Source organism: Rhipicephalus sanguineus, chromosome 7, assembly GCF_013339695.2.
Source record: "Rhipicephalus sanguineus isolate Rsan-2018 chromosome 7, BIME_Rsan_1.4, whole genome shotgun sequence".
NCBI classification, from domain to species: Eukaryota; Metazoa; Arthropoda; class Arachnida; order Ixodida; family Ixodidae; genus Rhipicephalus; species Rhipicephalus sanguineus.
This window is the reverse complement of record NC_051182.1, coordinates 118,680,210-118,695,081: the sequence shown is the minus strand read 5'-3', so window position 1 is coordinate 118,695,081 and position 14,872 is coordinate 118,680,210. Positions and strand designations below refer to the sequence as shown.

Genomic DNA, 14,872 nt, shown 5'->3' with positions numbered 1-14,872 from the left:
GTCGAAACAACCACCGAAAAGCCCTAGTGCACTTCTCAATTTGAATTGTCGTGCCGAATAAAGGATCATGCCACCACCTCGGTTGCCGATTTGTGATAATCAACGGGTGTCCGAGAGCTACATGGCCGTAATATGTAGCAACAACTATGGCTTACTGCATTTATTATTGTCAAAATTTATGTAAGCAGTCGGCAATCAGAACAGATGATCTGACGTCATTATGAGGTACCCACAGTGCATGACAGAGGGCACCACATGCAATTCTCAATTTCGTGTTTCCTCGCTTACAAATGCTCCGTTATCGCCAGGAAGGGGAAATTGTTTTACACAAACCTAATCTTTCAATCTAGCTCAAATAAGTATTTCCCTTTAGTGTCCCTTTAATAAACAATACCCAGCATTGGAGAATACACACCGAACAAGGAATAAAGCTCAGCAACCACACCGCTTGCCCTTGCACTCACTTTGTTGTAGCAGGAGAGGCTCCAGAGCCACCACGATGAGCAGGAGTGCCCCTCGTACGGGGTGGGTCCTCCTCCGTGGTAGCCATGAGCAGTGGAAATGCCGCGGCCGTTGTCGAACCACGGCACATGGGAGAGTCACAGCCTGTCGCCACTGCCTCATACGGAGGTGGCAGGGATGCTGCCCTTTGTTGAAGACCCCTGCAGACGGCAGGAAGTAACAGTTTTAAGTATTTCCTATAGCTGCACCTAACCTCTTGCATTTATCAATACCCTCCCAGTCATACGCCAGTGCAAGGAAGTCAGTGGGTGACTGCCATGGCGCCACAATGCTAGACATTTGGTACCCATTGAAAGCCTTAAGTGCCTCAACAGATGCCGGCCTCAAAAAACATGGCGAGCGGTAAAAAAGCTCATGTGACCTCAACAAAAGTCGCATAATAAAAATTGGGATTCGAGCCAGAATTGCTAAAACTATCCAGATTCTCTAATACGTTCTCAACAAATTCAACTCTTTAAAGTTGTGAACTTTGTAAAGGCAGGTGCCACCTTAAACAGCTTTAACTGCAACCCGCTGACCCGCCATGGTGGTCTAGTGGTTATGGTGCTCGACTGCTGAACCGAAAGTCGCGGGACTGAATCCCAGCCGCGGCAGCTGCATTTTCGATGGAGGCGAAAATGCTTGAGGCCCACGTACTTAGATTTAGGAGCAAGTTAAAGAACCCCAGGTGGTCGAAATTTCCGGAGCCCTCCACTATGGCATCCCTCATAATCATATCATGGTTTTATGACGTTAAACCCTAACAATTATTAACTGCAACTCCCTAAACAACGCACCTTGTTCGTACCCAGCAGCATCCAGTCACAGACCATACCACCCTCGCTCATTTGACCTCCTCTTTCCGCACTAGAGTCGATTCTGTGTATTGAGGCAAATGGTTAAACTGTCCTACCACTAGCCTCAATGTCACTACATAACCGAAATGTTTTTCTTTCGACCCATTTAAGACATCCCACTACGTTTGGGCGATACTTGATTTTGCTGTACTAGTGCTTGATGCATCTGTCAAGTGAAGGAAATTGACAGAACTTCGCCGAGACAGACTGTATATTTTTCCTACCAAATATGCTTTTCCATTTTGACTCACGTTCACTAACCATGTAGCCAGCACTTGGACTCGGATTGAACAAAGCCAGGTTCTGCCAACATCACTCAACTGCCATAATGAATTTAGCATCACTTTAAGAAAGTTCACCTGTTCTTGGCATCATTTAAAGGCTCTGGAAAGAAGAGTTAGTTGGACTTGCACACGATGAATCATGAGCACTCCCCACTTTTCAGAGCACACTCAAAATGCTCTCTGAACAACAGAACTCCCAGCATATAAGCAAAATGGCGAATAGGAGCTGCTGAAGGGCTTTGTAATGCGATACTATAGCTGTTTCCTGCACGTTATGGACAAACAATGACAGCACTCTCAAATGTAATGTTGACACTGAGGGTTGTTACTCCAAAACCTGCCAGAGGAGGGCGCCATTCACAATGAAATGTGCCAATGAAGGATTTACCTGAGTAAGCCCGGCTCCACAGCCACGAGATGAAGCTCCTGGAAATAGATAAGAGAAGGCATACATTACTGATCAGAGCTTGAACATCCACTGCTAGACCACAATGTGCGTTACATTTCTAAAAAGAAATCTGCACTTTGGCCTATAAGATCAGTGAGTCAGCCATACTGCATTATCATAACACTCTTCAACTGCCTTTAAAGTGACAGTTCAAACTTTTCTAAAATGCGAAACACTGCTAGATGACTTTAAAATTTAAGACAATGCTGAGCGCTTGCCCTTAAGCATGCTGGCCCAGCTCCACAGACATTAAACCCGACATTATACGTTGCTTTATTGTTTCCTTCTTCGCTCATGTGTCATGGCAGCCAAACCTTGGTTTGAATGAGCCGTGAAACCTGAGCTTGATTTCGTTACGACAATAATTTCACTGAAACGAAAATGCTTGAAAGACTGAAGAATTTCGTTTGACAAAAATAAGAAAATGGAATTTCTACTTGCATACAGTATATTTGCTGTAGTCAGAGAACAAAATCTTTGCATTCCCATATGTTGCCCCTACTTAAAAGAAAAAATAAAAAATTAGTTTAATTTGAGCAAGATATTGAGTTTACTTCATTACTTTAATGAGTTCAACACATGTCACAGGAAGTGCCTTATTAAAAAGAAAAATTTATAAAACTGGTTTACATTATGACTGCACGGAAACGGGCTTTGGAATACTGCTTCGTATATTTTCATTTGCTTTCTATATTTTCAGGTATAGGGCTGAATTAAATTAATGCTGTTTTTATGTCTTCATTATCAGGTGTAAAGGCAAGTCTAAACAAGTCCAAACAGCTATCTTATCATCTTGAATACTTTAAGCCATCAGAGGTATATTCAACAAGAAGTTTAAAAAGTGGGTCTTGCTAATTTTTTTTGCAGCAATTTGTACAACCTTTGTAACATCATAAAATAAGCTCAAGGTTGTACACTCCAAAGAAAGGCCAGTATTTATTATACCAAATGGTGAGAACATAGTAGCACCACTGATCGGTTTCAGTCTGTTTTATCAGAGTGATTCAGTAAATTCTCAGCCACATTCTGAAAGCATACAAAAGTATTAACTAAAAAGCAAATTTCTCTGTTGAAATTAGGGTGAACAATTCGTTTTGTTTTGCATTGTTTTTATACAAGCTATGCCAAGCATTTAGTCTGGTTCTGAGAAGGCCATCCACTAGTTTGCTGGGATCTATCTGCTTACATTTGACACATGAACAAAGACCGGGCTGTGTAGTAGTGTTCAAAACATTAAAACTTTTTATCGAGTTCAATTGGAATGTTCAGGAAAACTAACCTTGGAAAATTGAATTAATCACCAAATGTTTTCTAGATTCCAAGTTAAAACATAACAATTTCACCTATGCTTTCTCCAGCTTCACTGCCCACTTTCTTCATACTATCACTTTGTTGTGACAGTAAAGAACGCAGGAGCAAAATAATTAGCTAATGATTAAACTCTTTAATGGGTGAACTTGTGCCCTGCAATAACAAGTAACCAGCAAAGTAAGGCGATAGCGTCAAGCACAGTCACTGGTTATCAAAATCTGATTCAGGGGTGAACTGCACTAGCTCATTATAACTGCGTCATCGCACATTCCAGTGTAATCGCTGCTGCTCGTATAAGTTTTACAATGCAAACTGCTATCTGTGGCATGCATGGAATCTGACTAGAAGTAGTGATAGCATTTGATAATAATAATTTATAATTTTACGTGCCAAAACCACGATATGACTACGAGGTGCACCACATTGGAGGACTCCGGAAATTTCGACCACCGGGGGTTCTGGAACATGCACCTAAATCTAAGAAAATGAGCCTCTAGAATTTTCGCCTCCATAGAAATGGGACCACCGTAGGTGGGATCGAACCCACATCTTTTGGGTCGGAAGCCGACGGTGGTAGCATTTGAGAAGCTTCCGACATATAAAGGCACCTCATAAACTGAGCATTAACTTCGTAACACTTGTTAGCTGTAAAATGATTCAGCGGGAAACCATAAATGTGATGTCAATGCAGTTCACACTATGAATAACACACAGCCCTTTGAAACCACTTAATCTTCTCACCCACTGCACTATGATGGCTTCAAATTTGGCAGTGTTGATGCCATGAGGTGGATTACGAGGGCTTTTGGGCCTACTCGAAAGCTAGTGTTGTATGAATGTGAATGGTAGCAGTGTAGGCACAGCCATAAAGCTGTCCATACGCAGTGCGGCAACTGATGCAATGCTCAGCAGTTAAATGCAGCAGTGTTGCCACAAGGGCAGAGTGCACAGTTGGAGACCAGCTGTTCAGAAAGAGCAACAACTAGACCCACTTCGGAAACAACGCAGAACACCCCACATCTGTGCCTGCACGACCAGGTCCGCGGGAAGCACAGGGACGACGTTTGCCTCGTATTTCATCGAAAAGATTTAAGCAACCGGATGACTGGCTCTTATCATTCACTCTTGAAATGAAAACAACTGGTTCAGAAAAAGAAACACACAAAAAGATATCCCAATTTATTGAAGATGCAGCCTCTAAATCAGCTGGAAATCCTGGCCGAACATACACAGACGGGAGCAAGGCTCCCCACATTTTTCAAGCTACAAGGCCACCCCTGCCAGCCATTTCGCCCCGGTGGCATGCTTTGGCTCGTGCATCGAAACTTTTGTGAAAACCTGCAGGCTAAGAAAGGACATGGCCTACACAGTTAAAGGGACACTAAAGAGAAACAATGAATTGGTTTAGATTGATAAAGTGTGCTCGAAGAACTCTTGTGTAGTTTATTTCACCACCATAGGTTTAATATTAGAGGAGAAAACCAAGTTCAAAGTATCATTTTTAAATTTCGCGCTGAACTTTGTAATTCGTGACGTAAAAGGTTTCAAAGAGCATTTAACGTATTTTGGCGCCACTGGCTTGACGAAATTTCCACTAACTCCTTATGTCAAGTCTCTGGCCCCCTCAGAGGACAATGTACTTCGATTTAACCGATTAGGAACTACGTAGGCCCAAGCAGGCGCCGTCAAAAATATGTGACGTCACGGCAAATGGTACGGGAATTCCAAGGTGGCGTCGCGAGAAAAATCGCGAGAAAAAATGCGAGAAAAATCGTTTTGCTCTTTAGTGTCCCTTTAATAACAGAACTTTTATTTTATTATAAATTTTTTAATAATACATATTGCATAGAGACAACTAAGGCAATGGCAGCTAGGGTAGTAAGCAGTACTTTCATCCTGTGGTGAGCGAAAAATACTTTAAAAGAACATAAAAAATTAAGAACTTTTAGAACAGAATGAACATACTGGCATAGTGCAATGCTGGCTAGCAGTAAGTAAGTAACCAGTACATAGGAAACTCGCTTCAAGAGACCATGGCATCAAATTTTCAAGATTGAATTATCAATTGGATGTTAACCTGTCATGTCACATCATTAGCCGCTGACCAAATGCACTCTAAACTTTGCATTCAGTGGGGTGGAGAATTTATATCCGATTGTTTTTTATTTAACATTGCAGTTGAACTGTAAAGCACTGTTGCAACCACAAGTGATGATGAAATTAACGAATGCCCCTGGAAACGAGTCCCATGAGTGAGTAATGAAAGTCACTCTCGGAGGCCATGCTTGTATGCATTGCGAAAACAGGAAGTGGTTGCACAAGCCAGAAATACGTCGTGGCGGCCATGCAGAGGTCTTTTCTTTCTCTTCTGCTTAGGCTGTTTTTGTACGAGGCACATTCTCAACGCTTGCCCAATTTAAACCTTGGTTGCTTTAAAATGCAGCACAGCCCATCACTACAGATAACTGGTACATGAAGTGCAAGCAGATGCTGCCAAAACTCATGACCTGTATAGTTGTAGCAAGAAATTTGTGTCTACGCACCTTCCCTTCTTTCATGACAAATCCCTACAAACTAGCTCAAGCACATACCATTCGTGGCATGCGTCTCCTGCTAAAGAATGAAGGTGCATGAGCTGCATTTGCCAGGAAGTGGCAACTGTAGTGCGCGAAGCAGAAATGGACGTCACTGTACTTTCATATGTAAAGGATTAACGCGCTTAGCAAATGATATGTTTGTGTTCTGATAGCAGTGTGGGATGGCCACACATAGTTAAGGATCTCTCTCGGCGGCGGAAGTCACATAAGCTTGTCATTCAGCTTTCGCCCGTATCTAGACTGCAGTGGTTCAGTGAGTGGAAGAAATCCGGTGCGGTGTAAGTCAATTCAAAATGACAAGTGAGAACTGCAAACCCACTCCAATATCAACCAGGGAAAAACACTTTTGCCACTGCGAAGCAAGTGATCCTGCTCCAGACAGTATGAAACACCAGAAATTCCGGCACCAGATTAACACAACGTCGCATTTTACAACCCTCCCGGCTTAGTTTAGGCCTTATTGATTTGTTATCAGTATGTAATAAAATATCAGTAATAACAGTGTTTTAGCACAAAGGAGTAAAAAAAATTGGGCACCCCAACCCATGTTGTGAAGGTGGTTGGCCAGTGGAGCTGTGTTATCACTTGATCCAAGAGATCAATGCAACGTAACCTTGAAATAATGAGCAATGCAATGCAAGAAATAACTGATAGCACTGTACCGAGACGCTGCTCTTCGAGAATCTTAACTGTGCGTGGCCTTCCCATAGTGCTATCAGAACAGAAATGAAATCACTTGCCAAGCAGGTTCGCCATTTACATATGCGAGCACAGTGACGTCAGATTCCGCTTCGTATGCTAGAGTTGCCAATTCCTTGCAGCAAGTGCAGCTGATGCAACTGCAATCTTTAGGTGGAAAACATTCTACGACTGCTACGTGCTTCCAAGGAGAGAAAGTCGAGCTGTTTGTAGGGGTTCATCACGATAGAAGGCAGGCGTGAGAACACGGACACAAGAGAAGGCAAACAGAGAAACCAAATGCCGGTTTGTGTCGTCTGGTTTTCTCTTTCTGTGTCTGTGTTTGCACATCTTACTTCCTTTCTCGATGCCACGTGCTTCACAATGTTTAAGGCACCTTATCATCTATTCTGTAGTTTTGACACTTGTTCTGTGCTTTTCTCTATTGAAATAAGCACTGCGGTGAGTCTTACACAGGATTTCAATGGAGATGGGCACTTTCAGCTTCAGTTTTGTGGAACGGTCTTCCGACAACGGAGACGGAGATATCCCAGCAGCCGAGTCATATACAGCTTTGCTATAAAAATGAAACCCAGGAATTTGCAGGAACTTTTATGTAGCCACAATGCTAAATATTTTTAAGCAACCTGTGGCATCAGGCTGATGTAGAGGCATTGCGATTTCTTCGCAATATTTTAAAAATGAAATGACGACTCCCATTGTCTCTTCTAAGGATCAACGTATTGCCATAAAATTACCAACAATGCAGTGAAAGAACAGTTTAGTAGCTTAAGCTGATTTAATGTTTCCCATAAGTGTGCCTTGCATAACTATTGGAACATACCTGAATTCCACCATCTGATGCTTGAAACTTCTGCAGTCTATCTAAGAGTACATATCGTTGCGCTCAAGCGACAACGAAGACAAAAGGAAGAGGAGAACGAAGTACGTCTGTCTTTGAAGCAACTCGGGGCCGGGCTTTCATCTATTCATTTGTAAACAAACACACCCCATCGTAACAATGTGTATCATGACGTCATGAAGGTGCTGAGGAGAGGGCAAGGCACTGACATAAGGTAGTTAAGCTTGTTATAAAGAGCAATGTTTTGTGTGATTTAAGGCAAGCATAAGAAACTTACAAAGAACAGTCCACTAACTTCACACTTAAAGGGACGTTAAAGAGAAAAACGATTTTTATATTATGAGTCACGAACTCTTTCACAATTCCAAAACCACCACGCTTGCCGCGAGACGATGCTCGGTAAGTGAGAAAACACGCAAAAAGAAAATGCGGGTGGCGAAGCTACATTGAAATTCCCGCACTAAACGGCGCGACATCATAGATTCTGACGGCGCCTACTAGGGCCAACGTAGTGACTAATCGATAAATATGAAGTACATTGATCTCTGAGCATAGGCTAAATATACCAAGTTTTAGGAAATTTCGTTGAGCTAATGTCGCCAAAATACGACAAATACACTTTGAAATCCGTGACGTCACTTATGGAGAATTCGGCGTGAAACTTAAAAATGAAACTCTGGCCTTGATATCCTCTATTAATAAGGTTATGAGGGTGAAATTAACGACATTAGTGTTCTGAGAGTACACTTTATCCATCTAAACGGACTTATTGTTTCACTTTAGTGTCCCTTTAAGCTTTGCCATAGAAGCTAATTGATGCCAATAACTTCAAAGTGATGCTAAATACAAGTATTAATTAAAGCTGTTTTAGTAGATTACACTTATGAAAGGAAGAATCGTAAACCAGAACAGATGTAGAATCATAAGACGGGGTGACGACAGCCCCAACGTGCAAGCTCCCATGTCCTGGCGGATCCGAATGCATTTACTGGCGCATAGGTAATCTTTTTCTTAACTGTGACAGAAGTTATACAGGTACTCGAAGTTGATTGACACCATCACAATTGGTGCTGTACTGGTATCAAATGTACACACGCTGCCTGCGTGTGGAGGGCTACAACATCTGGAACTTCAGAGGTGTGCGGTGCATGCGGCTACAACAACAATGAACTGAGACGGATGCACTCTCACGCTCCTTTGTATTGGCTCTGAAATGAAGGCAAAGTAGCATTCTGCCTTTTGTCTCTAGTACGACTATTGGGTGCCCAAACACTACACAGCACACAATACTGTAGTGCTTACAGATATCACCGAGAAATGGGCAGCACAGCCTCAAGCTGCAAACGCTGACCATTTCCCAACAGTCTCGTGTCAATGACTGTTAAGGCATGGTGCTTGCAATGCTGCTAGCAGGTCTGTCTGTCACACCGGCGTTGCGAGATGAACAATAGCGGCCGGGGTATTTTTCTTGCCGTGAAACTGAAGTTCGCTAGTGTTTTGTGTAATGCCAACATGGCGTTCTTACGTATTCTTCAAATGTCATTTCGTGAGCTCCACTACGATGCCAAACCGTCCTAACACTTTTAATGCTGTTTACTTTAAGCGAACAGGCATTATACAATACATAGCATGTGCCAGCTTATTCGGGCTGAGCTAATAGCAAAAAAAAAAAGGAGGCCAAACAGATATCGTGATGAGTAGAACTGGTGTTACGTTAGGCATCACCTTTTGTAAAAATGTGAATTCTTCGTTAGTGCTAATTACTACATCAGTGATAATTAATTACCTAAGGTACTAATTATTTGCACACATCTCAGGACACGCACATCAACTCATGCGTCAGACTCAAAAGCCTGGTGTCAGATTGTTTTAAGCTCATCACAACTTCCATAGTTAACTCGATTGCTTATTATTGGTGAATAGGATTGGGAAGTGGGCAAATTGGTATTAATTTATCGCAAATACTGTATCAGCAAACAGCACAGTTGTTGTTGTGACACAAAATACAGAGTGTGAAGTGAGCATGCAATAGTGGCACACTCAAAAAGTTATTTTCGTAAAACTAACTTTACTTGGTGGCTTACTTAGTGACTGAGAAAAAGGCAAACGTTGAGCCATATAGGTCGCTGCTGTGAGTAAGCAGCCACATGACAGTTTGCAGATCTGCTTGCTCCGGCTTAGAGAAACGATAAGGAGTCTACCGAAACTCTGGCAGCATTGCTGTTACGCTTGCAAGAGGCGTGGGTGCGCGATAAGTTACCCCTTCTCTGAAATGCGGAAATTTGAAACGGCGCAACTTTGACATGCAGAAAGAAAAACCAGAGAGGAAGCAGTGAGCTGGAAACGACTTGTCATCATGTTTCAGAATATGACGCACAACTTGACTTATAAAAAAAAAAACTTTAGCCTCAGGAACTTCACTTCAAAGCTGGCAATTACGAAAATAACTGGTTACCTGGTCTATTATTATTCACTATGTAATCGAGGCCAACAAGAAGAAATCACCAGTTGTGCCAGGCGATGGCTGGCACATCATATAGACACCAAAAGCTCAACCTAGCAATTTTTCATAACATTCTCTAGGTTATAAAATAGCCCAGCTCAAATAAATAAAACTTTGAAATCTGTGATCTCACACATATGCATTGATGTTGAGGTTCCCACATGAAATTAGAGAAGTTCCAGCCATCATTTTATTCAACAAAAATCATCAGTTATGATAATTTTTGTTGTAATGTCGAAGAAACCTTTTTTTTTAGATCATGCTGCTACTGCCAAAGCTTCATGAGAAAAACTCAAGGGCCATGTAATTAGAGTACTAGTAAATTGGCTGAAAGCAAATTAGGCTCAATTTAAGTGTCGCCACAAGGTTCGCTTCAAATTAAGTTCAAATCTTTCAATGCATGACCTCACTTGGCATGCAGATAGCTCCCCGATTATTTTCTCTGCTCGTTCCTAGTGAATGTGTGCAACTTCACAAACAAGTCCAGGACACAAAGAACAGGAAATCGGTGTGCAACTAGGCCCCACTCTGGTAGTTTGGTTGCCATGGAAACAGATAGAACGGAAGCTTAGCCAAATTTTCCAAACCAGTGCCATATCTCATAATTTCATTTTTTTTTTTAGCTTTTTGTATGTGGCTCTGACCTACTGACTTGTGATGTCAGCTTCTGCAGTGGCTTGTGAACTGACACAGTCACATTTGTCCCCAGAAATACCAACTAGCATAGCGCCTATGAGCACAAGATGGCTTATGTTGACATGACCCAGGTTACATGATGCAGCCATTAACATTACAATCTGCTCGCCAAGAAAGCAATCGGCACTGCTCTCAGAGGCACAAGCTACAGCTTTCCATGCACAAAAGATAAATGCTCTGCTAAGTATAAATTATTTATAAACATAGTGCAAACGCTTGGGAGTGGAAGGTGAATGAATTGTAATCTTCAAAGCTAGATAAGCTGCACCTTCTGGCTGTTGTTTACTTTTGCGTTGCAATCTGCCCAACCGTCTTCCACGTACTGCTTCTAACTAAAGCATTAATTAAGGGTTCAATGCACGTGATGTCATCCACTTTTCTGAACCTAACATGTCACTACTCTTCCACCACTTTTTCTTTTATCATTTCAAAGTGCAGCAAAACAGCCTGCTTTAGAAACAAGTGGAAAGAAAAAGTCGACAATACTGATTTCAGAATTGATAGCTACTTGCGTAAAGCCGCTGAAAAAGTGTAAAGCCGCTGAAAGTAACGCAAAATAACCGTTTTGGTTCTTGTATTCAGACAAAGGAAGAGGCAGCTGCAACTGTTTATTTTCGCTTTTTTTTGTGTGTGTGCAGGGGCTGTTGCCGGAGCTCCCAGTGACAGCTTTTGTTCAAATATTTTTCATCTTTTCAACCTTCCATCTTTCCGTGCACTTCTGCCTTACTTTGGTGATGTCGTGTGCAATACGGCTTCAATAGGGAGCAAGAATTCAGCTAGCCAAAGCGGAGGGTAAAACAAAACTAGGTTACCCGCGCACGAGATGGTTAGACGGTACTTTTCAGGCCACAGAAAGATGTGTCGGTGAGATAACAAATAATGGCACTACCTTTCGGAAAGTGACTCAGGGCTAGTTAACATTTGTACACTTGCGTAGAGCCACAGGTTCCGACCCGAGCTGTTTGCGGATGTTTGTTTTTGTTGGCGTTTGCTCCACAACGAACAAAGTGCGCAACGGCTGTCACCGAAGTTGCAGGAAGATGCAAATAAAAAGAAAACTGGTGGCAGTTAACGTGACGCAGGTGTGTACGCGTTGCCATCGTAGCTTTGGCCAAAGCTCCCTCGCTCCTTTCGCATGACTCATTCACGGCTGAGTCAACTCTGTGCCAAATGTCGTAGCTATGCTCGGCTCTAGGCTCGAAGCAAAGATTTCAGTGAGGCAGCGGAGTTAAATGTAAACTGTATTGCAGTTTTTCTCCTAGCCAGTTGCCTTGGGTGACTGCAAGCGCTCTTTGTGAATTTCACAATGGAAAAACGAAACGCACACTGACAATGTGTACGAGTGCTTGTGGACATTTGCTGTGACTGGCCGAGTATAGAAGTCAAAAGCCTCCTACACTACAAGAAATTTATAATGTGATCAGTATTGTTTGCTTTAAAAGCCAGCAAACAAGCAGGGCTCGAAAAGGCAAGGCATTTGCCGTACACTTAGTGACGCTTTGAGCGAGGAATGCGACACGGCAAATGTCAGTTGCAAAACTTCATCGCCAATGTGCAAACAAAAAAGAAGAAAAAAGATGGAAGGCGAAACATCCCGTTGCACCGACCTTCACTGTTAGCTAGCCTGTCTCATCACGCATTCCACCCTATGCTTCGGCCGATAATCGGATAAATCGCTATGCCCTACGTGCAGCTCAGAATCGCAAGGACACCGGATAAGCGAACGAGTGGTGGTACACGTTACGTACGTGGTGTTCGAAACGTCCGCAAGTGTGACGTCGAACAGGGGGTGCAATCCTTCTGCAAGAACGCACTGCACAAGCACAAAGCGCGTTCGTTGTGCAGCGCGCCGGGCAAACTAGAGCGTGGACCGCTTAGTCGAAAACCCGTAGCGCCAAGAACCGTTCGCGATCGCTTCTAAGCGTGCGCCATCGACCCTGCACGCGTCAATAAAAGCGTAAACGAAAAGAACGACGTTTCACACGGCTCACTTTCGATCGCGATCGAGCCCCGATCTGGATTCTCGATCTCGATTGGCTCGACCGCGCGCGACGGCCGAAGGGAGCCAATCGCGTTTGAGGAATTCGATCGTGGCTCTATCGCGATCGAAAGTGCCCGTATGACGAAGTGCTCAGGCAAACAAGTCATAACGCAATACTTACGCGTAGCAAGGAATGTTGCCTCGTCAGATAGGCGATCATGGTCTCCCTCCGTAGGTACATGATCGTCTTCACGGCGAACATAAGTCCCGAACTAATGAATATCGGCCCGATAAGCCACATGTGAGTCAGGTTCGGAAACATCTGCTCGCTATCATCGAGCACCAGTATGGTGAGCACCGTGCCCAGCGAGAAAAGCACCAGGGCTAGCGAGAAGTAGCAGTACGAAGCACAGTTGCACGAAGACAGGCTGCGGGCGAGCCTGTTGCCGCGCGTACGTCCACCCCTACGCGCACGAGCTGGGCTGTTTTCCGCGGACGACGCCGGAGCGGCGGGCCGTTGTGGAGTCGTCTTCGTTCATCGTATCGTTGATCGCTTCACGCAGCGTATCAAGCGAGCACGCTATCCTTGAGTGAAGTCGCGCACCATGTTGCCATGCGGGAACGCTGTCGCGGCGGTCGTTGCAGTGGGAGTCAAACGCCGTTGAAACCGCGACATGTATGCAAACCAACGGTCGCAAGACACCTGCTTCGACGGGTGGGCGGGTTGCTGCTGCGGGCGTCGAAGGGACGAGCAGGCTCGGCGTCTTCTTTTGCCCCGACGGTGTCCCGCTGTTGCGACAAGCGCGAAATGAATTCCAGAATGCGGCGAGAGAGCGAGACGACGGCAGTCACCAAATCGCACACCGGATATACCGAGCAAGGGAAGCGAGGTCAGGCAAGCAAACAAGCGCCAAAAACGCGCGGTGCGTTTCGCGCCAGCTCGGCCGAAACGAAAACAAGAAATGGGACTCTTTAAATCGCCACAGTCGTGAAAGTTGATTGCGTGAACCGCCTCCCGACAGGATCGTTGACCCCTGAGCCGTTTTCGCGCCATCTATCGACTTCAGAATAAATGTGCTTATTTGCGCATATAATAGCAAGATCCAATTACAAAACTATGAGGTGACTGCAATCTACCAATAAAGTTGTTCCCAACCAATCAACTAACTGGTCACGCGGTGAATTTCTTATTCGTAATTCGCGTTTGAACAAATTTAAAGCGTTCTCAATATACCTAAATGTCCGTGGAACTCAAACGGTGGTACACTTTCGCGAAAAGAGATGGCGCGACGATCCGTAAGCATCAAGTTTCTAGCGGATTGCGGCTGAGCTCTCAGATGCGGGTTTGTGGAGGGTTGCGGTGCTATTCGTAGTAGCGCTGAAATTAAAACGCTTGGAGGGCGAACGAACTATGAGTTTATCGCGTGACATTGTTTTGGAGAGGGACTTTCTTCCTCGTTGAGGCTTGTTTTGAACGAAGTCCGCGCATGTTCGTTGGCTCGGTTCGGTCACCGTGGAATAATGTGCTCAAGGATTATGCTTTCAAGTTGCGCTTGTTATCGTCGTTGGCGTCATCAAAAACCATTACAAGCAGCTCACGTAGCTTACTCCGAATTAAACGTGCGACGGTAAGATAGGGCGCGCCTGCTTGGTAGACATAAATAGAAGAGATAGCGAATCTCGTACGTTCCGCTGCTTTCGACTTAATTATCTCTGTCATGCTCTTTAACATTTTTTAATGGGAATTGGCACCCTGGAAAATCGTTGTTTTTTTTTCACAATTTTCTTACGTGCGACCAGAACCGCTGCTTTCATAATTCGCATTGTGTCGTTGTATGTTTCACATTTAGAAGATATCACATGAGACCTAAATGTTTGCCTAAAGGAAATTTTAGCTGTGGAGTCCGCCAGCAACGAATATGCCTTTACAACGAAATACCTGCACTGCGAAGGACTTCCCACGAAATACAAGAAAAGCTAGAAAACTTCTACTAAACATCTAGAAAGGAAACTCCAAAAGTATATTAGAAGTTTAGTTGAGATGTTATTTAGACGTAAGCAGCTTGAAAACTTCCTGTAGCTGTGCTAACGCCACGTTATTAGAAGTCTAGAAAACGGCTTGCAAGAATTCTAAAAAACTTCTTGCTAGATCTT

The 14,872-nt window shown here is 43.7% G+C and overlaps 1 protein-coding gene across 1 annotated transcript in view; it reads right to left on the bottom strand.

The window, feature by feature from the left end:
• The window catches only part of LOC119398965 (uncharacterized), a 17,680-nt gene extending 4,383 nt beyond the window's left edge, over nt 1–13,297 (bottom strand). The window contains exons 1-3 of the mRNA XM_037665782.2: nt 12,900–13,297; nt 2,031–2,068; nt 465–662 (exon numbers count right to left, since the gene is read on the bottom strand). Coding sequence (XP_037521710.2) covers nt 465–662; nt 2,031–2,068; nt 12,900–13,040 — 377 coding nt within the window. The 5' untranslated portion in view covers nt 13,041–13,297. The remainder of the gene's footprint in view (nt 1–464; nt 663–2,030; nt 2,069–12,899) is intronic.
• Between the last annotated feature and the right edge of the window lie 1,575 nt (nt 13,298–14,872).